Genomic DNA, 27,824 nt, shown 5'->3' on the forward strand with positions numbered 1-27,824 from the left:
GCTAAAGTTCTTGGAAACACCATCTTTTTATTTATTTGAAGTTATGTTCTTAAACTTCAGAGGTTTCCATACGTATGAGGAGGGTTGAGTCAATATCATCTTACTCATACATACTCCAAATATTGCTTGATTTTCAACTTATATGGTAATGATATGGTGTGTGGTGATATTTGTATGTGTATTGTTTTTTATGCATTGTGTATCTATGAATACTCTGCAGGATGGGCCACACCTGGCAAGCGCAGAATGTCATTCTTCAACAGGGTATGTTTTCTCATAAAATCCATCTTTCAGCTAAACGTGTACTAAAGCAGGCCTTTTAATGCTCCCTTTTTCAAAATACTATAATCAGCATTGACTTTTTAATATTTATTCTTTTTCAATTACTGATCTGACTTATCTTTGTCTTACATGTATGTGAAAATTTTAAAAAAATCTTTCATTATTTGATATTTAACATCCCATCTGTCAACCACAGGTCTGTTTCAGTAAATGGAGAAGACATTCAGCACAATTTGGGAAATGGAAAATCTGAGAAGTCAAAATCTCAGAAAAAGGCTTCCTCTCAGAAAGCTGACAAAGGTTCACATCAGTTTCAACTGAGCATGCTCCAGGTGAAAGACCAAAACAACATGTTGATGACATTAATTACTATTAATTACCATTACCAATTTTTGGTCACATAGAACAGTTTGAAGGCAAAAAACATTCCAGAGAAAAAATGTCCCTGTCATCTTAATCCTTTAAGAACAAAGAACATCTTAATTCCCAAGACTTTGGAGGAAATATTCTGTGGCTTAACAAGAAAAAATTAAAAGATGTTCATCCTGTTTCATTTGACAGAAGACAAAACATAGTCAAAGCAGCCCCTGACCATCATGATAGTATGGTGGTCTGGGGCTGCTTTGCTGCTTCAGGACTTGACTGAATTGCTATAAGTGATGTTATAAGTGATGGAACCATGACTTCTGCTTTTGAGCATAAAATTCTGAAGGAGAATGTTCAGGCTATCTATTTAAAAAATGATGCACCACCAGGTTCACCAATGACCAAACCAAAAAGCAAACAAAATGAAGATTTAAAAAGTGGCCCAGTCAAAGTCTTGAGTAACATTTGATATCTTGTGCAAAAATTCTGTACAATATTGACTGATATTAAAATTTGCTTGTTGATCAGAAACAATAAAGTGTGACAATAAAACAAAAACATCTATAAGAGAGTAAAGGTCTTGATTACCTGGTATATTATTAATTGTCTTTTATAACATTCACAGGTGTCTGGGAAGGGAGACAATTTGGTAGAGTGTCAGTTAGAGACTCATAGTAACAAAATGGTGACATTCAAATTTGATATTGAAGGAGATGCTCCTGAAGATATTGCAGATTACATGGTAAAGCTTCTAATGTTTTGATAATGTTAATACTCATACTTAACTTCATTTGCACAGTTTTGTAACTGCTGTCTGGTTGTATATTTTAGGTAGAGGAAGACTTTGTCCTAGATTTAGAGAAAGATAAATTTGTGGAGGAGCTTAAATCAATTGTGAAAAAAGCCCAAGAAATTCTTCAGACACATACACAGGTATGTTTATGTAGAACCAACAATTTGGCCATTGCTGTTTGCCTGTTGAATGAATGATAACAAATTTGACTGTGTTTTCTCTAACAGACTGGATCAACTGACCAGTTACAAGTGAGCAGTCCCTCCACCTCTGGTAAGTGTGGAGGGATGTACTTCCTAATTGACAAAATAAGAAAAGAATAATAATTTTTACGACTAATACACTATCCTTATGGTTTAGTAGTGGAGTCAGTGCCCCAGTCATCACCAGTGGGACGCTGGCGCTTCTTTATCAACCAGACCATTCGTCACAGAGACTCCCTGTCTAGCCAGGGTGCAGTCACACCACCACCAACTGTTGAGACAAAAATCCCACAGTCTCCTCAAAAGGGTGAAGGTGAGACCAAATGAGGTGTTAATGTTGTGGCTTATTAATACAACTGAGAGAATTAAAAAAAAAACTAATTGCATGTTTTCCACTTACTTTAGAAAAATATGTATTTCAGACTTTTGAATCCTTTACTGAAAAGGTTTCTTCCCCTCACAACACCCTCTCCTCTCCCTCATCTCCAGCCTCTGCTGTTCCTGTCCCTGCCTCGGCCTCTGTTGCTGACACTATGGCCTTTGAAACCATCTCTGGACAAGCTTCTGCTCCGGTCATTGACCCTTCAGTTGACCAGATTCCCAGTTCTCTTTCAACTACAGCAAACCCAACCCCTGCTAATGTCCCCACCTTGAACGCCACTCCTGCTCTCATGTCTCCCCCAACCAGCACCATAGTTTCCAGTAACCTTACCCCTGCAGTCACCAGTGTTTGCTCCACTCTAGGTCAGAGTATAGAAGATGCATCAAGGCTGTCAGCAGTTGAAAAGTCTTCAACCTCTTTTCATTCCACTCCTGTGGCTGCAGTAAGTCAACTTCCCATTGAGGAACAGCAGACATTTTCCCAAATGGCCACCACAGTGCCACTGCAATCACAGCTGCAAGTACAGCCTTCGTCACAGCAACAAGCAGCAACACAACCACAGCTGTTAGCACTGCAGTTAACACCAAAACAACAGCTATCGCAGTGCCATGAAAACCCAGATCAAAGTTTGCTGCAGCAAGAGCAGCCACTCCTGCAGGAACCACAACTACTGCAAAGGCATACAGCTGTTCAACAACTTCCTGAGACATTGGTGTTGCCTCAGTCAATTCAAAGAGAGTTGCTTCAACCGTCTGCACAGTCGCTGCAGATTCTGCAACCATTGCCCCTACAACAAAACCAGCCACCACAACAGCAACCGTTGCAATATGCTGGACAAATGATTCAGGACTCTCTGATTCAGCAGCTACCACAGCAAGTTCTGACACCTCAGTCTCTTATAGTCTCCCAGCAGCAGGAGCCACAGCATCAACAGGTAGTCTTGCAACATATGATGCAGCAAAAGCAAATGTTGCAGCCTCAGCTGCAGCAACAACAGCAGCAACTCTTTGTAGGTGTAGCAGCTCAAGGTCAAATGTTGCCCACATCCATAAGTCAACAGTTTCTCCAACAGCAGGCGCAGCTAAATGTTACCCCTTTACCACAACATCATATTTCACAACCGAGCCAAGCGCCTGCAGAGCCTGTGCAGCCACAAGCACTTCTTCAACACTCTGAGCAGCAATATGATAGGACTAAAACCACAGATTCATCTCAGAAGCAGCTGCAGTTTGCAAGTCAGAAGCAGTCCTCTTTACAGATGTCTGAATCAGAGGTCTCTACAGGAGAGACGAGCATCACAGAGGACACAGGCAGCTTTTCTGGCCCGCTTCACCCTTCGTCTGATTCCTCTCTGCCTCCGCTCCATCTCGCCTCGGCTGAACCCCACCTGCCCAGCCTTTCCCTAACAATGACACCATCCCCTGGTCAGCCATCCTCCGTGGCTGAGTCAGACAGTGAAGGTCCCCCAAAAATTGAATTTGTTGACAACCGTATTAAGACTTTGGATGAAAAGCTGAGGAACTTATTGTATCAGGAGTACAGCAGCGGGGGAACGCTACCTGGAGCTGCCTCTGTTTCTACATCAGCTGCCTCTATGTCAGCGGGAGGCGATGAATCGTCTGAGCCCCAGGCACTCCAGCGTTTGTCTTTTCACCCACCGGCCACTTCCTCAGACACTTCCTCCCATTCTCCATCCTCAACTACCTCCTCCACCACTCCCCGTTCCTCTTCTACCTCTCCTGATCCAGAGAGAGGTAGAGGGGAATATGAAGCTTTATCAGAAGTTGGAAACCTTGTTCTGTCTGAACCCGTAGAGCAGCAACCCATCCCCTCTGTCCCGTCTGCTTCTGCCTCATCCACCAAGCCCATTTCTTTCTGTGCTCCCAGTAAGGATGGTATTGCTGGATCCCAGCACTTACTTGTATCAGGAGAACCAACTGTCCCTGTAAGTAAATACCGAAAATAATATTGGAATTAGCTGTTTATAATTCACAGTGTAAATGTAACTCCTCTTTAAATGTCTGTGACTACTTGTAAATGTTTAAGTATCTCTCCATCTTTTATGTCTCTCATTCATGCTGCCAGTCTTAATTGTCCTAACTGTTCTAGGCTGTACACCCACACTCTGACACCAGTGCCGTCGGAGATTCATCATGGCCTTTCAGCCAGCAACCCATCTCCCTCCAGCATGGACAGCAGCAGCACAATGCAGGAGGTGGATATTTTGGCCTAAACCTGACATGTCCTAATATCAGAAATCCGGTTAGCAAGAAATCCTGGACTCGAAAAATCAAAAACTGGGCATGCAAACTGCGCCACTCCTCCAGCTTGTTCAAGAAGCCCAGAGTCCCACAAGGTAGCGTCCCTTTAAGGAAGCGAGAGAGCACGACAAAGGGAGAATGGGATGTTGGGGCATGGAACTAGATCTAACGTCTAGTACTAATTTTAACTTAGCAAATAAAAATTCTTAACCTTAAACAATTAATAAAAATTCATGGTAACATACGTTTATGTGTAAAGGTAAATTTGTCAATTCCCTTCTCTTGTATATAGTTCCCATGCAGTTTCAGTGTTGATATCACTGCATACATTATCGTTTGCATTTATGTTCCGATTTTTTTCACTCTATATTTTCATTTTCTTAAAAATCTTTCTTTTTGCATGAGGCACTCTGAGGAAAGAACAGTGGAGTGTAGAGATGGGTGGCACAGTTTTAGGAGGAGGTTGACATCAGACATCTGATGCTCTCCAAGTCCAGATGAGCTCTGGAGCTAAGCCCAGCTGTGACTTGTTCCCAGGACGGGTCTTTTCGTATGACACTCTGCTTCATTGCCCCAAGCCCCCGGGCACTACCTGCATCCACCTTCCCCTTCTGACTCAGAATAGACAGCGCATCATGTCATTACACAGATAAGATACGAAGCAGCTAAGCTTACCTTACTCAGAAACGTTGGGAAAGCTAGTGGAAACATCCTCCAAAAGACTTCCAGACTTAATGAAATCTTAAATATCAACTTAGGGACCTGAAGCAAAATTACACAATACTTTTAGTTTTTGTAATGAGTTTTAAAAAACCCTTACATGCTTTTCCTTTCACCACTCAAATATGAGTTACTTAGCAAAGTTCCAATAAAACAGTCTGACTACTTTTGCAAGTCATTTAATATGTGATAAGCTTTTATTTAGAATCAACGTGCACTTTCTTTATAGGACAAGTGAGACTATAATTTAGGTTGCAACTATTGCAATATTTTGTCCATTAATACCATGACTTATTTGGAATTTTGTATAAAATAATCTTATATAAATGCTATACATATGCAGTTTACAGAAATTTTTATGGAATTTGAAAAATTCCATCCTGAATTACATTACATCTTACTGATTACTTTAAGTAGTGAAAGACTAGTAGTGTGTATCAAAGACAAGTATCCAGATTTTAGTGATTGCCTCAACTTCAGTGTCTTGCATAGTTAAAGCTTCATGTAAACCAAAGTGAACTTTTGGTTCACTTTGGTTCACTTTAGATTTTCAATACTAGAAAATCTAAAATGAGCTCCAGAACAACTGAGAAATGCAAATGTTTCAGTAGCTTAATTTAAGCAATACATATCTAAGCGTTCTATAGACTAATTACATTAGCTTAGCTGTGTAATACAGACAACATGATGCTAAACTGACCTATCAGCATCCAGACCTATCTTACACTAAATTAATATCATTCTGAGATGAAGAAACCAGGACCCAGAACAGTGACGCAAGTAAATGTAACCAGATATTTTTCAATAATCAGCTTTTTATTGTTTTTATATCACTTAAAAAAAATAGTAGGATAAAATACAGGGCTTCCTGATTTTAAGAGCTGTGCATTTTGTTTTAGTTTACATTTTACACAGTATCTATTTACACGTAGAATGTGTAGACCTCACAGTTACTGCAGGGATTGTAATGGTAGGGTTTCCAAAGCTCCATCATGTTGTTAACATGCTCCATCCATCTTGCATGTTTATGTTTTTATATGTTGTTTAGTAGTAGCTTAGAACCTCTCCTACAAGAGCACATGCATGAGCACCTTTGTTATGTTCCACACCAGTGACTAATAATGGACCACTATCTGTAAGTAACACTTGTAACAAACCTCAGCATTTTGTTTACTTTATTTTAATTAAGTTTTAATTTTTATTTATTTTTTGCTTGTTTGTGTTTGTAACCCTTTTAATGTTTAATTTAAATATTGTGATGGTTACCCACGTCTACACTTTGCTGTAATGGTAACTTAAGTACCCAACACATTTACAGTGCCTGGCAAAAATATTAATACTTTTTTACAATCTTCTGTGTGTTTCATTGGAATTGACTAACACAAGAAGAAGAAACCCATTGTTTTAAAAAAAGGGTGGCAGAATCATTCTATGGGAAGGTTTCCGTTGACAGGCCCTATCAGAGTTGATGGGAACAGCTAGTCAAACTGCCAAAATGGCAGGAACATTTTTGTCTCTAAATGTGCAAGGCTGGTAGATGTTTTTTATCTTCATTTGTAAAAAAAAAAAAAAAATTCAAAAACTTGTCATATTACTTCAATTTTACAGTTTTATTCAGTTATTTGTGTTAATTTAACACAGTAAATGCCAAAAAAAAATAGATGGAAGTTTGTTTTTGTAATGTGACAGAATCTGAAAAAGTCGGAATACTTTTGCAAGGCACTCTTTATCTGAGCCCAGTTCTTCAATGGGATGTTGCACTTTTTGTGATTATAATGCAAGAACAGATGTGAAACTGAGGGCTTGTTGGGTACACAGTATTTCACATTAGCTACAGTTTTTGCAATAGTCTACAAAAGATGCATTTTGTTTTTCAGGTTAATGTTCATAGCTTCTTAAATATGATACACAACACATACTGACATTAGAAGATGAAAATCTACAATGTTGGCAAGTTGATAACTCAACTTTGTTCATGTTTCTCATCTGTGTGTGTTTGTGTCATTATTCTAATTTTTTTTTTTTACTTTGATTTATTGTATTCATCACTTTTGATTTGTGATTCCGTGTCCTTATCTTTGTGTCTGCCTGTCCTTTTTTGTTTTTGTTTTCCTCATTTATTTTTTTTTTTATCAGAGGAATATTTGTACAGTGAGGCACTTGACGATGACAAGAAGGAGACACCATTAAGCTCACCTCAGCTGTGCAAAGGTCGATTTCAGGTAGGAGTCGCGCATCCTGACTTTAGCTTCACTTTTTTAATTTGGACTAATATCTCTTTCGGTTATTAGGTGAATCCAGTCCCCCAGATCTCCTCTCAAAAGGATCTGCCTTCAGGTCAGAGTAGCACTCATAGGAAAGTGGGACGTTTCTCTGTAACGCGGACCGTGACGAAGAAAGAAGCCAGACAAACTGATAGCTCACCAGTGTCTCCTGATTTGGGACGCGATAGGAGGAAAACTCAGGCTAAAGAATGGGACAAAGAAGACTGCAAGATGGCCCCATCGAAGGGCCACCCTTCTCGTGGTTTTGGGCACAGCCACTCTCCACTTGGCAGCAGTGATGATGATGATGATGAGAGTGAGCTGGAAGATGAAGGGCTTAGAAGAGAACTTCAGAAGCTCAGAGAAAAGTAAACAATAACAGATCAACCTGTTAATTGTTTTTAATTTAATTTTTACTCGGTGTCAAATAGATGAACATGTTATTGTCTTAATATCATCATCTTTTTTTGTAGGCACATCAGAGAGGTTGTTTCCCTTCAAGCCCAGCAGAACAGAGAACTCCAAGAGCTCTACAAACAGCTTCGTTCTCTCAAAGACCAAAGACAAAGTTTACCTGCCTCTCTGTGCCGAACTCTTCCTCTTCCTGCTGCGCTGCCTGTCGTTTCTCCACGCAGGTCCCGAATGGGCAAAGCTAAGCTTCGCTCCCGGCCCCACTCTCACATGGACAACAATGGAGTTCCACACTCTGGTTAGGCGGCTGCAAGGCACATTCTCCCCATGTTTTTAAAAGTATATTGTTGTCTGAATGTGTCTAAGTGCTCCTATGTCTCTTCCAGGGATTCAGCAGTCAAGTAGTTTTTTGGGTGGCGAACAGGGTAGACTCCGCTCTGCAGTGCCTGATAGAAAAGGTAGGTTCAAATTTTAGTGATTCATCTAGACTTACTAATGAGTCTGGGTAAAAAAAAAACAACAACTATTTGATTATTAATGGAAAAAAGATAAAAACTTAATAATTTGTGTTATTCTAGATTTTATTTCTTTTCCCTGTTTAAAAGATGTACCTCTCCATCGCTTTTCAATACTCTCATCCATCTGTTTGTTTATCCATCCATTCATCACTCATTGTTCATTCAGCAATCACTCAGTTTGTCCTGTCATGTAATTCATGCATGAAACTTAAAACATACATACCGTAGAAAAAACTGTAGAAACCCAACATGTGGGTAGAAAATGTCATTAATCATCTCATCTTTCCACAGATCTCAGTCCATCAAGGAAAAGCACATTCACTGATGAATTGCACAAACTTGTTGACAATTGGACAAAGGAGGCAGTAGGTCCCGCTCCAATCAAGCCATCTCTGAATCAAATCAAACAGATTCAGCAGGTACAGGGAGGCTGGAGCCAGTCTGCAGAGGTATGACTAAACACAATAAAATATATAGATAGATTTTGCTTCATATTATTATCTGAATAGATTTGATCAATATGGGATATGATTTTGTTTTAGAAAATTAAGTTACTTGTTCTCTATTTACAGCAGCGACAGAAGTGTAATGTCTGGACTTTCTCACATTTTGTCGCATTGTCACAACAAACTTTGGCATATTTTATTGGGGTGTTTTTTAATGAATTAATACAATGTATTACACAAGTGTATTGTGGAAGAAAACTAATACACGGTTTTCTGAGTACTCGGTTGACACACCTTTTGCTCCAATCAACTTTTATGATTTTCTACTTTTTGTTGGTCTGTTGCAAAAATGCAATGTGGCAAGATGTGTAATACATAAATGGATATGGATACTTTTGACAACTTAAAGCAAAAATAATAAGATTTTTTCTCAGTATTCTTTGATATAATAATTACAGGTGGGCCGACCAGGTTGGTTTCCAGCAGCCCAACTGAACCCCCAGGCACCTTTGGCCTCCTCTCCTTATGCAGGTGGAGGAACCCTCAACACCCTGGCCTCTCCGGCTCCTCCACCCCCACAATCACACATGGGTCAAGTACCGCAGATGCATCAGAGTTTACACGTCCATCAGCCTCCCCCCCTTCAGCAGATGACCTATCAGCAGTCTCCTATGTGCCAACAAATGCCACAACCTCGGATGCAAACCTCCATACAGTCACAGGTGCAACCCACCATCCTGCTGCCCCAACCAACACCTCAAAGCCAACCGCTGCTGCCTTCCCAAACCCAAATCCCAGTGTCCACGGCCACGTCGCTGCTGCATGGAGGTGGACCCAGCGTACCCACTGACAGCACCGCAGTTATTGGGGGTGTATTTTGTTCCTGTTCCTCCCCCTCGTCTACCTGCTCTTCATCTTGCTCAACTGCTGCTCTACCTTCCAGTGCCAAAACTCACCCAACAACCCCAACCTCTGCTCTTCCTTTGGGACAAAAATAAAACCAAAAGATTTGAGAAATAAATGTGAAGCTCCAAGAGATGGAGATACCCCAGTGATTTGAAACATAAAGCTAATTCATTTTGGAGTGATGATTAAGTGTTATATGTGTGGGTAACCTGTGAGTGAAGTGAATATATGTATGCCTGCATGGTTCTTAGCCTCCTCTCCTTATGAGGAAAGGAGGCTCCTGTGGAAGAAAAAAATAACAGATTAATATCAAATTCAGCTGCTGGAGTTACGGATGATTGGATGTTGATGTGTAAACGTCTTTAATGTATGGGTGGGTGCATTTATGAGTGTGGCTGCAGTATTTGTTGAATATTTGAGAACATATCACATGATGATGTCCTTGGTTGGAAAACAAAATCTTTTTCCCTGCAAACCAACTCCGCTGGACCTGGAGCCTCTGAAAGCAGCGACAGCGAGGACAAATAATTTTACTGTGGCATTATTTTTGGCTCAGTTAGCCAACGCTTACAGTGAAAGAACTATCACGTTTAAAAGTGCAATTAATAATGGTCATCTGAGTTGATCAGCATGTATTGTATTAATCGATTTGTCTGAAAAAGCATACAACTTTTTTGTAGATACAGTGATTATTGCCAGATCAATAGATACATTTTCAAATGTTTTTTTTTAAACTAGGTTTGCAGCACAATATATAATGAAGATAAATTAAACAGAAAATTACATAATTAAGCTTGGCCGACCTGTGCGCCCACTCTCATCTCACCTCAGTCACCATGATGCAATCTAACACATGTGGTGTTGTGTTTCCTACAGCATGTCATTTTTTGTCTTTGTAACGATGCAAGTTTAAAATTATACATTGATTCATTGGAATCGTGTTTTAGTGAACACCTGGAAACTTTCCACTCGACTCTGCAAGACCTCATGATTTGTGGAAGCTGCTTCCACCTGCAGTACACACACACACAATCTCTGTATAGTTTGGAGCCTAAAATGGTAAACATAGCGTCGTAGATACAATCTGATTTCTCCATATCAAGTTAAGCGGGGGTCGTGCTAAAGGCAAAGAGGAAAAACGAAAAGGTCAAGGTCATACAAACTAGGGAAACCATGCTGAATTAGTCATTTCAATGTTACTTTTGATAACTGTGTTGTCATGGGCGCATGACTGTCTGTTCAAAAGAGAGCAAATGGTGAGAGTCGCATTGTGTTCTGTAAAATGAATTGCATCTCTTTTTCTTTCATTGAAAGAAGCTTCTCAGATGTCGCTGTGCTCACTCACTGTGTGGAAATGTTTACTCTGCCTGTGTTCTAGGCTTGCCTCCTCAGACGACAGAAAGTAATAAAAAGCTATTAGGTCTTAATGGTTGTAAGTTTGATGTTAAATATGGTTGAGAATACTTCACACATTGAGTTATTGCAATGCCACATAAAAGTGCTAATGCCCTTTGACGATTTTACACACAAACAACCACAAACTTCACTGCATTTTATTTAGATTTTTTATTGTTTAGAAAGGAGTGAATAATTGTGAAGTGGAAGGAAGTTTGTTTTTCAAACATTCTTTCTACAAAATAGTGAAGCATTCACATGAATTAATCCACCTAAGGTAATACTTTGTAGGAACAAGTTGTCCAGCAAGGCTTTGCATATCTAGAGACTAAACTTTTTGCCTATTTTATTCTCAAAATAGCTGAAGCTCAGTCTGGTGTGATGGAAGGTTTTTGTTGACATCGGTTTGCAGGTATTGCCAGATGCTCAGTTGTATTTAGGTTTAGGCCATTCGAACACAAACATCGTCTGACCTAAACTGTTTTAGCTCTGGTTGCATGTTTCGGATTGTTGTGAAGGTGAACATGCATGTGATTCTCAAGAATGGCGGCTTCCATAATTAACGCCTTTTAATTTTCTCATCACCTCTGACCAGCTTTCCTTTCAATGCTGATGAAAAGCTTCCCTACAGCTTGTTGCTACCATTTTCATATTGGGCATTCCGTGATCAGAGTGTTATAAATTTATCACACATTTGAAATACAAGTTCAGTTTTACTTTCGTACTTTCTTTCAACAATTTACCAATCTTGCCTCTTTCCCTTAATATATACATTAGTGAAGTGCATGACTAATGGTGAACTGTTTGGGATGTTTTATAACCTAACCCTGTTTTTTTAAACGACTCCACCATTTCATCTTCGTCCTGTCTGCTGTTATTCTTGGTCTGCATGAAGCTGTTTGTTCACTAATGTCCTCAAACACACCTCTGAGACTTTCAGAGAATAAGTGGATTTATACTGAGATTAAGTTACACACAGGTGGATTTTAATTAGGTCACACCTGACAGTAAGTCAGATGTGATGTAATAAGTTGCACTGAAATTTATTTAAGGGGGTATAGAGTAAAATGGACTCTATGCAAATTCATGCCACACTTCAGGTTTTTTATTTTAAAAATATTCTAGAAACATTATTTTCCTTCCACTTCACAACTACCCACTGCTTGCTCTATCACAGAAAGTACATGTATACTTCACTGAATTTTGTGGTTGTAATGTGAGAAAATGTGAGAGAGTATGAATAGTTTTTGAAGGCACTGTATTTTGTTTACCTTTGATCATTTTAGCCGTGAACTATTTGGTTTTTGGTCCTAATCTTCGAGTTGATCAGAAGTGAAAATGTGGAGCTTAAACAAATTAAATCTGCCGGGCCCTATTTTTTTAAACCCATTTCAAGTGTACAACAACTGCAATCGGCATTTGATGCATTGCCAGTTTGTTGATCTAATAATTCATTTATACATAGGAATGTTTTAAAATTGATGGCTATGTGTTTATTAGCTCACTCTGTAGTCAAAGCAGAGTTCAGTTTTAATGGTTAAAGAGAGATTGTAAGGTTTGGAAGACATGAGATTGCGCAAAGTCAATCAGATATAAATAACAAATGGTTTACGGAGGAGTCGTTCATACTAAAGGGTGTGGTTGAGAAACTACATGCTGTAGAGTATAAATTCAAAGGTTTCTTGTATTTTTAGCTTTTTGAGAATTCCTACATTTTTACTAAGATGTAGTGCACTGCTAGTGAAGGTGAGATACTGTGCTGTGATGTCTGATACTAACATGTGTCTAACAACATTTTTTGGGTCATGACAATGAAGCCTACTTTGTCTTTATGAGTGTAACCAAATTGTTATCTAAAAGATGCTGATTATTTTTGTATTTTGGAACAGGATTGTACAAACTGTAAAAAATGTATGCTCATCATTATAAACTCAAAGTTAATAAAAATTAGAAAGCGACCCTGTTTTCATAGGGCCTTCATAACTTGGTATATAACACCTTGTCAGGCATGATGGGGGGTTTTCTTATATTTGTAGAGGAAATTGGCAATTTCTGACATTTTGCTTCACTGTTGAAAGCTTTGAATTGTGCTAAAATAATTGACACCAGCTTTCCTATTGTTCCAGGTAGATTAAAATACACTAAGTAATGCAACAACAATCTTCGGAGTCCCAAAACAACATGGCTAAGAATGACTGATAAAAGTATATTGGTGGGAAAAAAAAAGTTTAGAGAAAAACCAGAAAGTATGTTGCTGATGATTAAGCCTCTGTAAATTGTAACTAATTTGATTGTTGATTTTATTTATGTTTTGTAACTAATCAAAATAAATATTACAAAACCTTTTGTTCCCTCATGTTTTTATTTCAAAGTTTTTATTTCGCCATTCTAACCCACACACTTGCCATTAAGGCCATGCAAAGGCATGCATGTCCCTTTACAGCGCAGTGTCAGTTTAAGCTTAGATTCAATTATGAAGGTTTAAAGATTGTTTTCAATTGAGCTCTTTTCATTTATCAAAACAGAAGGAAGTTTTGGACATTTTAACAGAAACTGAAAATATTAGAACACATAGACACTATAGAAATGTTCAATTGCATATTTTGGGGACATCAATTAAAATTTTGCTTTAGACTACTGCACTTTACCTGATACCTAGGACTTTAACACAATTCTTTTTATGTTGAAGCCACAAACTTTGTATTTTCATGGAATTGTATTTGATGTATCAGTGCAAAGTGACTGAAGTAGAGGGAAAAGAAAATGTGGTTTAAATATTTTATTTTCCAAGTAAAGAACTGAAAAATGTTGCACTCCATCCCTTTTAATCTGATATCCATAAATTAAAGTAAATTTACCAAACTTTAGAAATAGAGGCCACATGTGTGTACTTGAATCTAAAGTATAAATCCAGCTGCGTTGTGAAGGCCTCTGAACTTTGCTAAAACTTTAGCGGACAAACAGCATCATGAAGACCAAACAGGTCACGGACAAAGTTGTGAAATAGTTTAAAGCAGAATTAAGTTTTGAACAGATATTTGGACATCTCTCATAGCACTGATCAAATTTACCAAGTCTAGCTGTCCAACTGAAATTTCCAAACCCATGTCTTGTTGACATAACAATTATACGCTACATTGTGCTGGTCTACTACAATAAATCTTATCCAGCCATCTTTGTGGTTGGAATTTAACAAAACATTAAAAAGCCAATATTTTTGCAAGGTCATGTTACTTTCTAAGTGCCAAATGAGCTAAGATTGACTGTAGGGACATTTTATCATTATTGTACCTTTTATCATTATTCTGATTTGTTTATTTCTTTATTGAGGCAATAATAAAATATGTATCATAATATTACCGTTCCCCAAATCTAAAATTATTGTTGGGACTGTTACTTTGTTGCTTTTTGTATTTTTTTTCCCCCCACATTAATAAAGTTGCACTACTTTTTGTAAGTCCATGGTATCTTGAAGTGGATAATTCATTAATGTGAATGTTGTTCCTTGTTGATTTTTTGGGTTTCTTTTTTAAGAGCAGTATTTGTAAATACATTTTATCATCCCTCATTATCATCCCAGTAAATCTAACTTAGTACAAAGCACCCCATGCCCATTTTCTGTTTTATTTGTTAAAAATAAATCATCTCAACTGAAGCTGATAATGATTGCTAGAATCTCATCTGACAGAGACTAAGTCCTGCTAATAAATCCTTAAAAATATTACATTTTAAATTAATCGATCCATCTTGTTATTTTCGACCTCTAAAAAGTTTGTAACTGTGTAGTTAAACAAATCAATTCACATTTTTAATAGGAATCAGTAGTCATTAAAAATAATAACAGCTTAAATAAGCATTATTTAGTCTTATTAATTAGACAAGTAAGTCTAAATAATACAAAATACTGAAGTCAAATAAAACTAATCACATATTATCATTTTGTTACCGTGGTAACTGTTTATTTTGTTTAGTTTTTCTGCCAAAATCAAAATCGTTGTAGTGTTCACAACTTTATTGTTCCACCATCCGCGGACAACGACGAACAACGGTTTGACGTTATCCGCTTTGAAATGGCGTTGAGGCAGTTAAAGGCGCTTTCATTTTTTTGTTATTTTTAACCTTTTGGACACTTCAGCTTCTAAATTCTTGGTCTAGTGCGAACTTCCGAACCTTATCTATATTTTTGCGCTTTGCACAGTTGTTAAACAAAAATGTATCGCAGAAAAGTGTGAATAATTGATGTTGCATAATAAGGCCGCAGCTAGCTCCGGAGTTGCGTAGATTACGGCCGCTTTCCAGTGCCTGGCCCTGCCGGAGACCTGTTAGTTGGTGAGTCGCCAGCGCTTAGAGGTAGCTTAGCCATTGGACGAGGCTTGAAAAGAGCAAGCTCGATAGTCGTGTTAGCTTTAACGTGTGTTTTGCAACTAAAAGTTAAAATAAAACAAACTATTTTTTTATGTGTAGATTTTTCTAAATATTTCTGCTAAACCGTTTTCTGATTGGACTAGCGTTAGCATATTCGCTTCTCAAGTCTTTGCTATGGACTGTGTTTACAAACAGTTAGCTATCCATACTGCCACCAAGTTTGTTTATTTTTTTTGACGGTATCGTGTCTTACCAGAAGCAAAGTGATTCATGTTAAATTCAGGAAGCAACATAAGTGGCAGCGATTCTATTTATTGTAATTACATTTTAAGTAGTTTTATACTGTAACATATCCGCAACTTATTGCTATCCGATTGTGAAAAAAGGAAAACATGAGTAGTTGTTAAGCTAGCTAAACCAATGCACATTATTTCCTAACTGGAATTACTATTTTACCCTTCTCAGAAACCCGCATGCATAATTCTGTAGTTTTGCACATATTATGAGAGGCTACTGACAATTCTTTTTTTCTTGCTTATTTTTGTTTTAACAGCTTTTTAGGTCATTCCCGGCTAAACATGACTGTCGGTAACAGAGGTCTGGAAATGAAGTGACACAGCTAGAGTTCTTTCCCGTCGCAACCTTCATTTTATCAAATAGCTTCTACTGTTTGCATTATATTTATATATATTATTAAAAAGCATTTTGCAAACACAGACTTGATATGGCGTCAGTGCCAGTGTATTGCTTGTGTCGCCTGCCCTATGATGTGACACGCTTCATGATTGAATGTGACATCTGTCAAGACTGGTTTCATGGAAGGTAAGGTTTTTTTTGTTGGTGATGTTAATCCACAAGTTTCAATATTCAAAATATGTTGTTTCATGATGTGTTTTCTACATTGAGTCGTGTCTAAAAAAAAAAAAAAAAAAAAGAATAATTGAACTCGATTAATTTAGCCATTCAACTTTGTTTCTGTTCTTGTTTCATGTCCAGCTGTGTTGGTGTCGAAGAGGACAAGGCAGCTGAGATTGACCAATATCACTGCCCTAATTGTCAGGTCACCCATGGACCTTCTGTCAGTAAGTTTCTTTCATGCTTTTGTTGGAGGTAATTGTAAAAATTATATATATATAGCAGTGAGGTTCATGGCTGGTGAGGCACTGACTTAATCAAAATCATAAGACCCCCTACATGTTATACATACAAAAATTTCACGCATGCGGATAACATTGAAGAGCAAAAAAGACATGCCATCCATAGCCGTGCTGTCATGGTAGAATAATTCCGTTAACTCAGTGAAACTTAGAAATATAGATATTATTAATTTAGTGCTATGCTGCACAGCTAAGGGACAAGCCGTTGAAGTACAACTCAAAACCATCTTTTTCTCGCTCTCTGTATCACATGTAGACTCATTGCGTGTAGCTTCAGTTATTGACTTTATGGCTAGCTCGCTGTCTCTTATTCTACAGAGGCCGAGTCACAATGTCTGGGATCATGAGCGCCCCCTGCCATGAGGCAAGAGAACTGCCTGTCTCACCTCGAGTCTGTTCTCTCCCAGCACACGAAACACGTTACACATACAGTTGATGACAACAAGCACTGTACATTATATAGATAAGCTAAATGATGAAAAATCAGTTTAAATATTAAAAGTTTTTTAACCATTTTATTAGTGATGTACAGATAGGAGGAGCATGCTCTCATAGAATGGAAGCCAGTGGAAGCCGTTAGCGAGAGGTTGCACAATCCCAGGTGAGGCTCAGCTCGCTGCTGCCTCACCAGCTGTGCTCCGAGCATTTGAATGGGAAAATGCGAAAATTCAGCAATTTTTAAGAAAAAGTCATCAAAATTAGTTAAGCTAAATGAAAAATAAATACTTCACAATACAAAACACAGAATGAAAATAGCAATATAAATTATCTTATCATTATATTATTCTTCCATGATGAGAGGTAAGGCACTGCCTCGCCTGGCATGGCACTTATTGTGTGTGTATCTGTGTGTGTGTGTGTGTGTGTGTGTGTGTGTGTGTGTGTGTGTGTGTGTGTGTGTGTGTAAAAGAGCTGGACTGCATGTGTATTCATCTAACTTGCTATCAAGTTGCCACAATTTTATGTGTCAATTTTTCAATTGACCTTTGATATATCTGTTTGGGTATCTAGGTGTACCATACAGTAAGTGGTCGACGGGTGCAGAAACGCAGCAAACTGCTAATCTAGATGCAAACACATATATGGTGCACAATCCAAAACTCACAAACCCCCCCAAAAATAAAATAAAGGCTGTCGAAAAATGCTGCAATCGCAGCAAATGGAAGCAAAAACATACAGTCAATAAAACAAATGCAAACCAAAAATTCTTCAGTCATAGGAAAGAATCAAAAGGTGAATTGCAGCAAATACAACTGCAAATTTGTTTCACTGAATATAATTATTCCAAGCCACTGTGGGGAGTCTGGAATAAGCAATATTACCTATGGAAATATGTTGCTGTTAATATTGGAAAAGACATGAACTGTAATGCAACTTTTCTTCCTTTTTCCAACTTTCTTGTGGAACATCCGATCAAATCATGATATCCTTGTATTTAGAGATTATCATATCAACCCATTCCTTATGTTAAACATACATCTCTGAGATACAGTTAATACTATTTGATGTTGTACACTGAATAATCATTCTTGCTACTTTATTTTTTTTAGTGCGCAAACGACGTGGTGGCAATAAGCAGACAGATGGAAATATAGGCGTAGCAAGAGATCCCAGTAAGCCTGTAAAGACGGGGAGCCCACAGTTTGTCAGGGAGCTTCGTAGCAGAACGTTCCCAAAGTAAGATCTTCGTCTGGTATTTATTTATTTATGTATTTGCTCCTGTACTTATGAAGTATCATTGTGTAGCATACCTTTGAAATATTCAGTTTTCCTGTGCTTTGCTGTGTTTGCAGCGCTGATGAAATCTTGTTGAAACCATCTGGGGCTCAGCTGACGGTGGACTTTCTGGAAGAGCATTCTTTCAGCGTCCCAGTCATGGTGTTGAGGCGGGATGGCTTAGGCATGACCCTTCCTCCGTCCTCGTTCAGTGTCTCAGAAGTGGAGCACTACATTGGTACATTTTTGCTAAATTTAGGCACAGCACTACATTCTTAAACCTCTTCAGATTTTTTACATGCAACACTCTTCGGTCACTGATCTGCTCTTTTCATTTTGTTTCAAATGAGTCAGACAATGTTGTAATATTGAGTATGTAATCATGATTGAGGTTCAAGTCGATGTGCTGTATTTTTGAAATATTTTTAAAAGTAGTCAGTAGCAGTCAGAACAGTAGTTGGTCAGAGAAAACATATATTTTAGTTCTTCTGTAGTGTTGCTTTCAGTTCCTTGTTCTAAATGCTCTAAAATCTGTTAAATTTAAGGTGCAGATAAAGAGATCGATGTTATTGATGTGTCTCGTCAATGCGACCTGAAGATGCGACTGGGAGACTTTGTTGAATACTACAACAGCCCCAATAGGGACAGAGTACTCAATGTGATCAGCCTGGAGTTCTCTGAAACTAGGTACCAGCAAGAAGTGGCAAATTAGAGTACTTGGTTTTATTAGCTATCATTTAATTGATATGTTTGGGAATTGATGTAGGCTCTCAAATTTGGTGGAGACTCCCAAGATTGTGAGAAAACTTTCTTGGGTGGAGAACCTCTGGCCTGAAGAGTCTGTTTTCGAACGGCCGAATGTGCAGAAGTACTGCCTGATGGGAGTAAAGGACAGCTACACAGACTTTCACATTGACTTTGGTGGCACTTCAGTATGGTACCATGTCTTGAGGGTGAGATTACATATTTTTATGTGTTTTGGGAAGTTTAGCCTCTTTTTGTGCGACATGTTTATAATGAAACAAACATTCTTTCCATTTTCACTCAGGGCGAGAAAATCTTCTACCTTATTTCTCCCACCCCAGCCAACCTGGCACTTTTTGAGCGCTGGAGTTCCTCATCTAACCAGAATGAGATGTTCTTTGGGGATCAGGTCGACATGTGTTACAAGTGTTCAGTCAAGCAAGGAAACACACTGTTCATACCTACAGGTATTAATGGATACTTGTTTTTGTTATGGATCAGAAAAGGATTTTTGCATTGCAGTCAAATATTCTATATTTAATGTGACTTATGTCTGCTGAGAACCACTTCTGTACTTAACTATGTCAGTATCCTGTATACAACTAAAATGATAAGCAGCCAACTGATAAACCTATGTGACTTAATGTGGGCTAAGTTTAGAACAGTGAACATTAATAGTATCTATTTTGCAGGATGGATTCATGCTGTGCTAACTCCTGTGGACTGCTTGGCCTTTGGTGGAAACTTTCTGCACAGTCTCAACATTGACATGCAGCTTCGGTCAGTTTTCCAAAAACTCTTCAGTACTGTATATTAATTTTTGATTAAAGTATTTTGTGTGGGACTGTCACGATGATAAATTTGCTGGATGATAAATTGTACCAGAAGTTTTTACAATAAATGATAATATTGTTATTTTGAGTCTATTTTCAAGTAATATAATTGCATAAATATGCAGGGACACATTCATCCTCAATTATCAATTCTAATGAACATTTAACACTGGAACTGGAGGACATTTTAAAAATCCAAAATAATTAAACAGGAACAACAAATAAAACTAATTATAAAGACTGTGTAGCAAAATTTCCCTCCAATAAAAGGGCTGGTTGAGACTGAGGCACCAGACTGAAGCATTCTGTCATCCAGATTTTGATAGGAAGAGAAAGAAAAAAGTGAAAAACAAAAATTCATACTAATGGAAATAATTGAGTTTGTTTTAATTTACACTGATTTATTGCGACAGGCCTAATTTGGAGTTTTAAACAGTTATGATCATGACTTTCTAACTACTAAAAGTTAAATAAATTAAGAAGTGAACCATTATGCATTTTGAGTATCTTTCCACACTGTAGCAACCAAGACAATTGGGACTTTTGTTTTGGGACTCTTGTCTCAGATAAAACGTTATATTTTTAGAACTTTCTTTAATTCAGTTTGACCAAGACCTTCAAACCTGATACAGTTCTGTCAGGGGGAATGAGCCAAAAAGTTTGTGGAAAGAGATTCAAAACATTTAACTCAAGCTCTACAGGTTAAAATGGCGTTCTGCTGAATTCTAAGAAAATTAATTTAAATGTCAGACTTGAAAGAAAGGAAAATAATCTCGATAATTACTGACTATTAGCGAACGTAAGTAATTTTAGTAATTCTAACTAACCTTAAGCAGGAATAGTTTTAGCTGCCTTTTTATGCCAGAAAATACTTTTATTTTTAAGTTTTTTGTGTGTGAAAAGCTGGATTTAACTGTATTTCAGTTGGTAGCAACAACACAATAATTACTGAACTTTAATTCCTGAAGCTCCACAGATATCAACATGTACAGGACAGGCTCAATAAATTGCTGTATTAGTTGGATTTAAGCTTCAGAGTTTGTTTGTTAACACCCTGAACATGTTAGTTCCTACTTGAGACAGTACCTGATTCAGTGTTTAGGAGTTTTAAATGAAAAGAAGGTCAAATGAGGAAGTTGTCCTGTTCCCCCCCGCCCCCCCTGCTGGACTCTAGTTTCCAGCAGCAGTTTAATTATCAACCAAGTCAATGCCAGTCTTTGGGAAGCCTACAGCTTCAGCCAACTTCACAGCAAACTGAATTTTATCTCTTTTTGCTGTGCCAGTACATAAGACGTGTTGGAAATATTTAAACAAGACCAGCCAATTATCTACACAGAGGCATAACTGCTATAACCACTGGTGTCCAACTTATGCTTTCGGTCCTTTTAGGGCATACGAAATAGAGAAGAGACTGAGCACAGCCGACTTGTTCAAATTCCCCAACTTCGAGACTGTGTGTTGGTATGTTGGGAAGCACCTTCTTGACATCTTTAGAGGTGAGACGTTTCAATATGTATTTAGTCACTTTAAGGTTGTTTTTTTTTATGTCAATTTCTCTAGTGGTGTAACTTCTTCTGCCTTCCAACAGGATTGAGAGAAAATCGCAGACACCCTGCCAGCTATCTTGTTCATGGAGCTAAGGCCCTGAACAATGCTTTCCGCACCTGGACTCGCAAAGAGGTAGAATTATACTCATAGTTTTTGCTTAGATTCCTAAAGTTAGCAGATAAGAACATCAATAGTAATGCTGATGTCAGTTTAAAATATAGACCTAAATTAGTTTGAGTGACAAACATTCTTTAAGCTTATTAATTTATCTTGTTTAGTGTACGAATGAGAGGTTTTGGTTTTTTGTGTTCAGTTCTGAAAGTCATTAGTCCAAAAATTATTTGGAGAGGCTTGTTCATATTTTATCTTTAAACTGAAGGGAAGTCATCTGATTAATTATTGTATAAGACTATTGATGATGATATTCTGTACTCAGGCCTTAGCTGAGCATGAAATGGAGATACCAGAGACCATCAACACTCAGACATTGATAAAGGACCTTGCAAAGGAGATCCGTCTGGTTGAGGTGATTTTTTTTTTTATTCTATATTTGTATTTGAAAATATTATTCACATACCTTTTTTTATGTTTAGTAATAAACTGACATTTTTCATCAGGATATATTTCAGCAGAACATTGGTCGCACAGGACCTCAGTTTCTTGGTGCTCCACTCTCCAAAACCCCGCTGAGCGCCGCCCAGAACTCCGGACGCCCCCCTGGAAAAAAGAAAGGGCCCAAGCCTAAGGAGGTGCTGGGAGGGTTTGGGCCCACAGGAACCAAAAAGAAAAGTCAGAAAGGGCTCCTCAAGGCGGAAGCAGGAGAACTCGAGCTCATTGAGATCCATGCCAAACAAACCCTGAAGAAATTTCACCCTGGCAAATCCAAGCACAAGAACAAGGTGTGCACTTTTTCTCCTATTTGTTGTAGCTCTTATGTTAAGATTTTTAAAGGTTTTCTTGTGGTTTCTGATTTCTTTTTGTCACAGCTGGAGCTGCCATTGGAGGAGTTCGAAGGGAAGATGAATAAAAGCAAACTTAAACTTGTCTTGACAAATGGCAAAATCCAAGGGTGAGCGTTAATACTCTCCTTTAAGTGTTAAAGATTTTGTACATTCTGAATTTATTTATTTATTTTTTTATGCCTGTTATTTCTTTAATTACTTAGTAAGAAAAATGGCAGCAGTAATGGTGCAGGAAGTGCTGCGAGCTACAAACACCTAGCCACAGAGGGATCCAGTCTTTCTGACCTGGAGTCTGAGGACGAGTTGCAGATTGATGAGACTCCTCCTCCTCGACGCAAGCCTGCTGGACCAAACAAGAAAAAGAAACTAAGTGGCGAGTATTTGCTTGAAAGCAAACCAAACAATTCAGTCTTGTGCTTTCAAAGAAATGTAGACTAACAGAGCAGAAACATCCATTCAGGTTTACCAAGGAAGCTTCCCAGAGCCAAACCTTGTTCTGACCCTAATCGCATCAGGGAGCCAGGAGAGGTAGACTTTGACATCGAGGTGAGATTTTTAGGGGATTTTTTTTTTTTTTTTTTTTTTTTTACGGATGCACCCGTTGTGATAGACCAAACAGGAATTTTCATATCATAAACTTGAGTTGAAACAAATCGAACAGCAATTACACAAACGTGAAGCCAAAGATGTACAAAGTTGTGCAGAAAATCTGTTACGGTACTTCTGTTACTGAAGTAATATAACATTATTGTAACTGATTGTTACAGTTACAATAATGCTGTCTATGATACTTGATTCTTTATGCTTTTGCAATGGGAAATATTTTCATACTGCCGAATTTTATTTTGATGTTAGCTAAATACATCCTGTCTATAATGTACATCGAGATCTGGAGTTTTTAATAACTAGAAACTAGATAGAGCTCTTACTTTTATGTTTCATGCATTTGGAAAAAAACTAGTTGAATTTCTCCAGCATCTCATTAAAAAGATAGAAGATGAGTAGATTTTTATTCCCATCTTTTTAATTTATTCCTTTTTTTTGCATTACAGCTGTTTAGATTTTATTACAGAAATTGGTTTAGAGTTGTTAAACTTTGAAGAAAACCTAAAACTCAGATTCATTGTAATTAATTAGCTGGTCTCAGTGGTTTATCACAAGTTTACTATTTTCCCCTCTTTGAGCTAAATTTTATTGCCTAATTGTTAGACAAAATAATTTATCTTTTCACCAAAATTCCAAAGGAATTTATTTCTTAAAGGGAAGTTTAAATTTTAAAAGAAATAAAATAATTTGTACCTAAATTTCTGCTTACACTGACTGTATTGCAATTTTGCTGTTAAAGGGTTTTTTGTTGTTGTTTTTGTTTTGTTTTTTTCTATTAATGGCAGTTTTCTCAATGCGTGTTTTCATTCAGGAGGACTACACAACCGATGAAGAGACGCTGGCAGCTCACGGGGTGAAAGGTGGTGCTGGGGGCATCCTTGACTTATTGAAGGCCAGCAAGCAGGTGGCCGGATTAGACTCTGCAGCTCTCAGGTTTGTTGACTTGATCTCTGATTAGTTTATCAAAATTGGTGTCATGGACATTTTCAGCTTAAATCTGAATAACTTTTTTTTTTTTTTTTTTAGACAGCTTTAGAATTCTTTTTACAGTCTAAAAAATTGTAAGGTTGTCTTTGTTAGAGAATAATATTTTTGCTAAGAAAATCAAGTGAAATTTTATTTTATGCTTTTTGTTTTTATCATAGTTCAGAAATTACATGGAATTTCTCCTGTCTCCTGTACCTTAAGTACACGTGGTGTACTTAACCCACCTGTACTTAGGTGGGTTTTTTATATTGTACTTTAGGAAATGTAAGTATCTGATGGATAGTTATTAGAATATTGCTTATTTAAAATATGTTTGAAAATGCAATACTATCAGATAATATTGCACTTAATATACTTTAGTATACTTTTTTTTTTTAATTATGGAGCTCCACTTGTTATTGATGATGTTTCTTTCTGCTTTCTGTTTAGCGAGGAAGCACCAGCCTCGCCCAGCACCCGGGACGCCATCCAGGGCATGCTCTCCATGGCCAACCCTCCTTCCTCGTCTTCCTCTTCCTCCTCTTCCTCTCCCTTATCAATCTCTGGAGGCTTGACGGAGGGATTAGCAGCCGTCAAGGAAAAGGGCGGGAGAACTGTGTGGGTGACAGGGGGAATCAAGAAGACTGCAAATCTTGAGAAAAAAGCGGTGATTCAGCGGCCTGGTAAAAGGACAATCAAAAGGCCGGCCCGTCACATCAGTGACGAAGACAGTCCAGATGAGCAAGAAACCCTGGGAACTTGTTTTAAGGATTCAGATTATGGTGAGCACCGTAATGCGTTGTCTCCGCTGCTCATTTATACGCTGATCAAAGCATGAAAGTGTTCTGCATTTAGTCAAAGTTAAGACATGTTAATTCTCTTTAAGTTTACCCTTCTTTGGAGTCTGACGAGGAAGATCATATTAACAAGACGAAGATGAAAAGGAGAAAAAACTGGGATGACACGCCCTGGAGCCCTAAAGGTATCTCCTTTAAAAATGGCCGAGGTGCCAGTCAGCTTTTCTTCTGAGCTGGTAAAGGTCTGATGAGTTGCTTTTACTTACAGCAAGGGTGATGCCCACACTTCCTAAACAAGACCGACCAGCCAGGGAAGGAGCTAGAGTCGCTTCTGTAGAAACTGGGCTCGCAGCAGCTGCTGCCAAGTTGGCACAACAAGTGAGTTGTTAAAGAACGATGTCACGTTCACAAATGTGCCGAATTGGACAGTATCGACAAGATAAAGAGTCGTGTTTCTTTCTGGTGGTGATTCAGGAGCAGCAGAAACCTGCTAAAAGGAAGTACACTAAAAAGCAGCGTCTTCCTGCTCCGGTTGCCAGTCCTCCCCCAGCGCAGGCCGAGCCCGCCCCCGCCTCCCCAACACCTGCTCCAGAGTCAGCAGCAGACGCCAGCCCAGACAGGAGGATGGATTATTTCTCTGCCAGTCTGTTAGACCATGAATACACAGCAGGGCCAGGACCTTTTGGCCCTGGGGGCCCGAGAGGCAGTGGAGCCATGGCCCCCGGTGTGTTCCTCTCTTCGCGACGACCTTCCATGTCACCTCAGAACAGCAGCTCCCATGCTGGTTTGTCACCTGCAGGTTTAGCCAGCCAAGGAATTACAGGGATCGGTCAAGGTAGGCACAAACATGACCACATTTACTGCAATGTTTTCACTTCTTATATCTTAGCTTTATTAATGTATTTATTTGTTTTTGTTTTTTTGTTTTTGTTTTTTTTTTGTTTCTGCAGGTAAACGGCCAAAGAAAGGTCTTGCAACTGCAAAACAGAGACTTGGAAAAATCTTAAAGATTCACCGCAACGGAAAACTTCTCTTGTGAGAGATGCTTGTTGTTTGTGGCTGATGACATTAAGAAAGAAGATGAGACCGCTGAAGTTGGTCTGAAGAAACTCGAGATAGTTATCTATATTTTGTACTCTTAACTGTTTCCACTTGTTATCGACTGTCGTCATATCTTGCCCTTCACCAATTTTCTGCCCGACTCCACTTACCTATATCTGCGTCAAGGTATTTCCGGAGGCACGTCTGATTTGAAGTGAAATCACTGTAATTTGCTGGAAGCACTCTTTATGTGGTAGATTGTTTTTACGGCCACATATTTGATACTGACAATAGGACTTTTTTTCTAATAATTTGAAGGCAAGTTTACACTGATTTTTCATACATTTTCCAAAAGGAAGTTGTTTTCTTGTTAGTTATATTTACAAGTTGTATTTAGGCAAGATTTTTAAAAGGGAACGTTCATTCAAGCGCAGACATTTAAACAGTTTGTAGTTTTAGAGTTGTATTTAGCTGTTCTATCTCAGTTTTATTTATAAGCAATTCCATTTTTTTTCACTCTGTAAAATATACAAAACCCTCTATTGAAACAGTCCCACAATGATACATATAATTTTGAAGCTCTTAATATCATCTCAAAAGTTATCACCAATCCCCATTCTGTGACAACTATCATTTAATTTTATTTATTCTTTTATTTATTAACCAAGGCAGAATTTCTTAACTTCTTAGCCTGTTTTAATGTAGCATGTTTTTGTCACTTTTTTTTTTTTTGATTCAGTATGATTATGTTAAATATCCTAAAAATGTGTAGAGAAAAACTTTCCACTGCTCTTTCAACTTTGATTTAAATTTGACAATGTAAATATTTGTATGATTTGTAATTTATATAGCTAAATTTAAAAAAAAGAAGAAAAAAAAAAGAGTAGCTTCCTGCATGTTGCCGTAGTTTGCGCACCAAGTTTTGGCAGCTTTCTTTGGTCAGATGTAGAGATGTTTTCACAGAATGTACTTGTCAGAAGATGTTGGAGGTGTAGATTTAAGAGTAAAAATATTGTGAAGGTGCAGGATATGAATTATATGTAAATATATGGTGTAATTTAAGTTCTTTTGTAGTTCGAAAACTTTCAAATTTTTCGTAACAACTTGTACATGATACATTGTTGGGGAAACATGATAGTTCTTTTTTATATTTGTATGCATTAACTGTCATTATGTTCATGTTGTCTTGTTAGTGTAATATTAGATCTGTGCTTTAAAAGATGCTCTTGATAAATTTCATCCATTTAGTTTTATATTGTTTATATTTCCTCTGTGAGTGCTGTGTCTTTTATTTTTCATTGTTTTAATATGACCTGGACAAGATCAAAGTTCATTTTCACAATTTATTTCAGGCACACCTTTACTCAAAAAAAAAAGAAAAAGACAAAAGTTAGACTTTTTTTTTTTTTTTTTTCTTCCTTTGGTACATCAACAGCTTTTTGTTCACTATTCTTACACCTCCTGGAAATTTCTGTTTTCCTGACATTTGAAAAAAAAGGGATTTAGGTATTTTTCTGCTATACACAATGAATATTTTGTTGTAATAAACACATCTACTCATAAAACCATTGTTTCATGACAGTTCATTATTATTTGTCCTGCTGCTAAGATTGCTGCATTTGTTAGCACTTTTTGTCACTTATCTACTAAAAGAGTTTGTTGTAAACAAAATAAAGAAGGTAGCAAAGAACTCCAGGTTATTATTTGAGGCAGGTGCAAATAAATAATAAATTTGAAAAGCAACTTTGTGCTTTAAAATGAAAAAAATATTTTGTCATTTTTTATTTTGAGGTTTAGTAAATTCAATATCTGGTTAAAAAAGAGGAAATATCCTCATACAAAGAAGAACATGCAAAAACATCAAAAGTTTAGATAAGTTCAAGCATTTGAAAGTACAAAATTATTGCATTGTGATCCCAATGCCATTAGCAGTACCATTGCACCTCACGGTGATGTCGTTGTTTGTCGCTGTTTTTCTTTTTCTTTTTTTTGACAATATATCTACCCAAACACTACAGGATTTGAGTTTTATTGAAGCAAATTACACTTTATATTCTCAGCTAAGCACCTTTTACCTCTTACCTGTCTGTCTCTAGAAGTCAGATGAAGAATCAGCTGGAGAGATTCAAGGAGCCTTGAATG

The 27,824-nt window shown here is 37.7% G+C and overlaps 2 protein-coding genes across 4 annotated transcripts in view; both read left to right on the forward strand.

Moving 5' to 3' along the window:
• Nucleotides 1–13,294, forward strand: part of si:dkey-151g10.3 (serine/threonine-protein kinase WNK3) — a 40,916-nt gene extending 27,622 nt beyond the window's left edge. Inside the window, exons 12-26 of one of the 3 annotated variants that reach the window (XR_006372785.1) lie at nt 221–264; nt 479–614; nt 1,274–1,390; nt 1,480–1,581; nt 1,669–1,714; nt 1,802–1,957; nt 2,134–3,971; nt 4,136–4,382; nt 7,144–7,229; nt 7,299–7,344; nt 7,460–7,639; nt 7,745–7,980; nt 8,069–8,140; nt 8,492–8,649; nt 9,105–9,237. Coding sequence is in view for 2 of the 3 variants with exons in the window: in XM_044137282.1 (XP_043993217.1) it covers nt 221–264; nt 479–614; nt 1,274–1,390; nt 1,480–1,581; nt 1,669–1,714; nt 1,802–1,957; nt 2,134–3,971; nt 4,136–4,382; nt 7,144–7,229; nt 7,299–7,639; nt 7,745–7,980; nt 8,069–8,140; nt 8,492–8,649; nt 9,105–9,644 (4,119 nt within the window). In the remaining variant the exon portion in view is untranslated. Of the gene's footprint in view, nt 1–220; nt 265–478; nt 615–1,273; nt 1,391–1,479; nt 1,582–1,668; nt 1,715–1,801; nt 1,958–2,133; nt 3,972–4,135; nt 4,383–7,143; nt 7,230–7,298; nt 7,640–7,744; nt 7,981–8,068; nt 8,141–8,491; nt 8,650–9,104 lie in introns of all 3 variants that reach the window. The other 2 variants (XM_044137282.1, XM_044138115.1) reach the window with 2 other exon arrangements.
• Nucleotides 13,295–14,968: 1,674 nt separating this feature from the next.
• Nucleotides 14,969–27,247, forward strand: phf8 (PHD finger protein 8). The gene is made up of 22 exons (XM_044139647.1): nt 14,969–15,276; nt 15,866–16,134; nt 16,309–16,394; nt 18,020–18,146; nt 18,263–18,423; nt 18,731–18,872; nt 18,952–19,138; nt 19,234–19,396; nt 19,622–19,709; nt 21,152–21,258; nt 21,351–21,442; nt 21,747–21,836; nt 21,928–22,209; nt 22,297–22,379; nt 22,476–22,645; nt 22,733–22,818; nt 23,690–23,811; nt 24,295–24,626; nt 24,731–24,826; nt 24,910–25,019; nt 25,116–25,476; nt 25,592–27,247. The coding sequence occupies exons 2-22, from the start codon at nt 16,037–16,039 to the stop codon at nt 25,678–25,680; spliced, it is 3,072 nt and encodes a 1,023-aa protein (XP_043995582.1). The 5' UTR covers nt 14,969–15,276; nt 15,866–16,036; the 3' UTR covers nt 25,681–27,247.
• The last annotated feature ends 577 nt before the right edge of the window (nt 27,248–27,824 follow it).

Source organism: Gambusia affinis, linkage group LG01 (genome assembly GCF_019740435.1).
Source record: "Gambusia affinis linkage group LG01, SWU_Gaff_1.0, whole genome shotgun sequence".
Taxonomy (NCBI): Eukaryota; Metazoa; Chordata; class Actinopteri; order Cyprinodontiformes; family Poeciliidae; genus Gambusia; species Gambusia affinis.

What these genes read in the sequence shown, in the direction of transcription:
- phf8 (XM_044139647.1), top strand. Translation starts at nt 16,037, where the DNA reads ATGGCGTCAGTGCCAGTGTATTGCTTGTGTCGCCTGCCCTATGATGTG. An exon ending in TATGGTACCATGTCTTGAGG is followed by an intron (nt 19,139 to 19,233) that starts GTGAGATTACAT and finishes ATTTTCACTCAG; the next exon opens with GGCGAGAAAATCTTCTACCT. An exon ending in GCACCTGGACTCGCAAAGAG is followed by an intron (nt 21,443 to 21,746) that starts GTAGAATTATAC and finishes TTCTGTACTCAG; the next exon opens with GCCTTAGCTGAGCATGAAAT.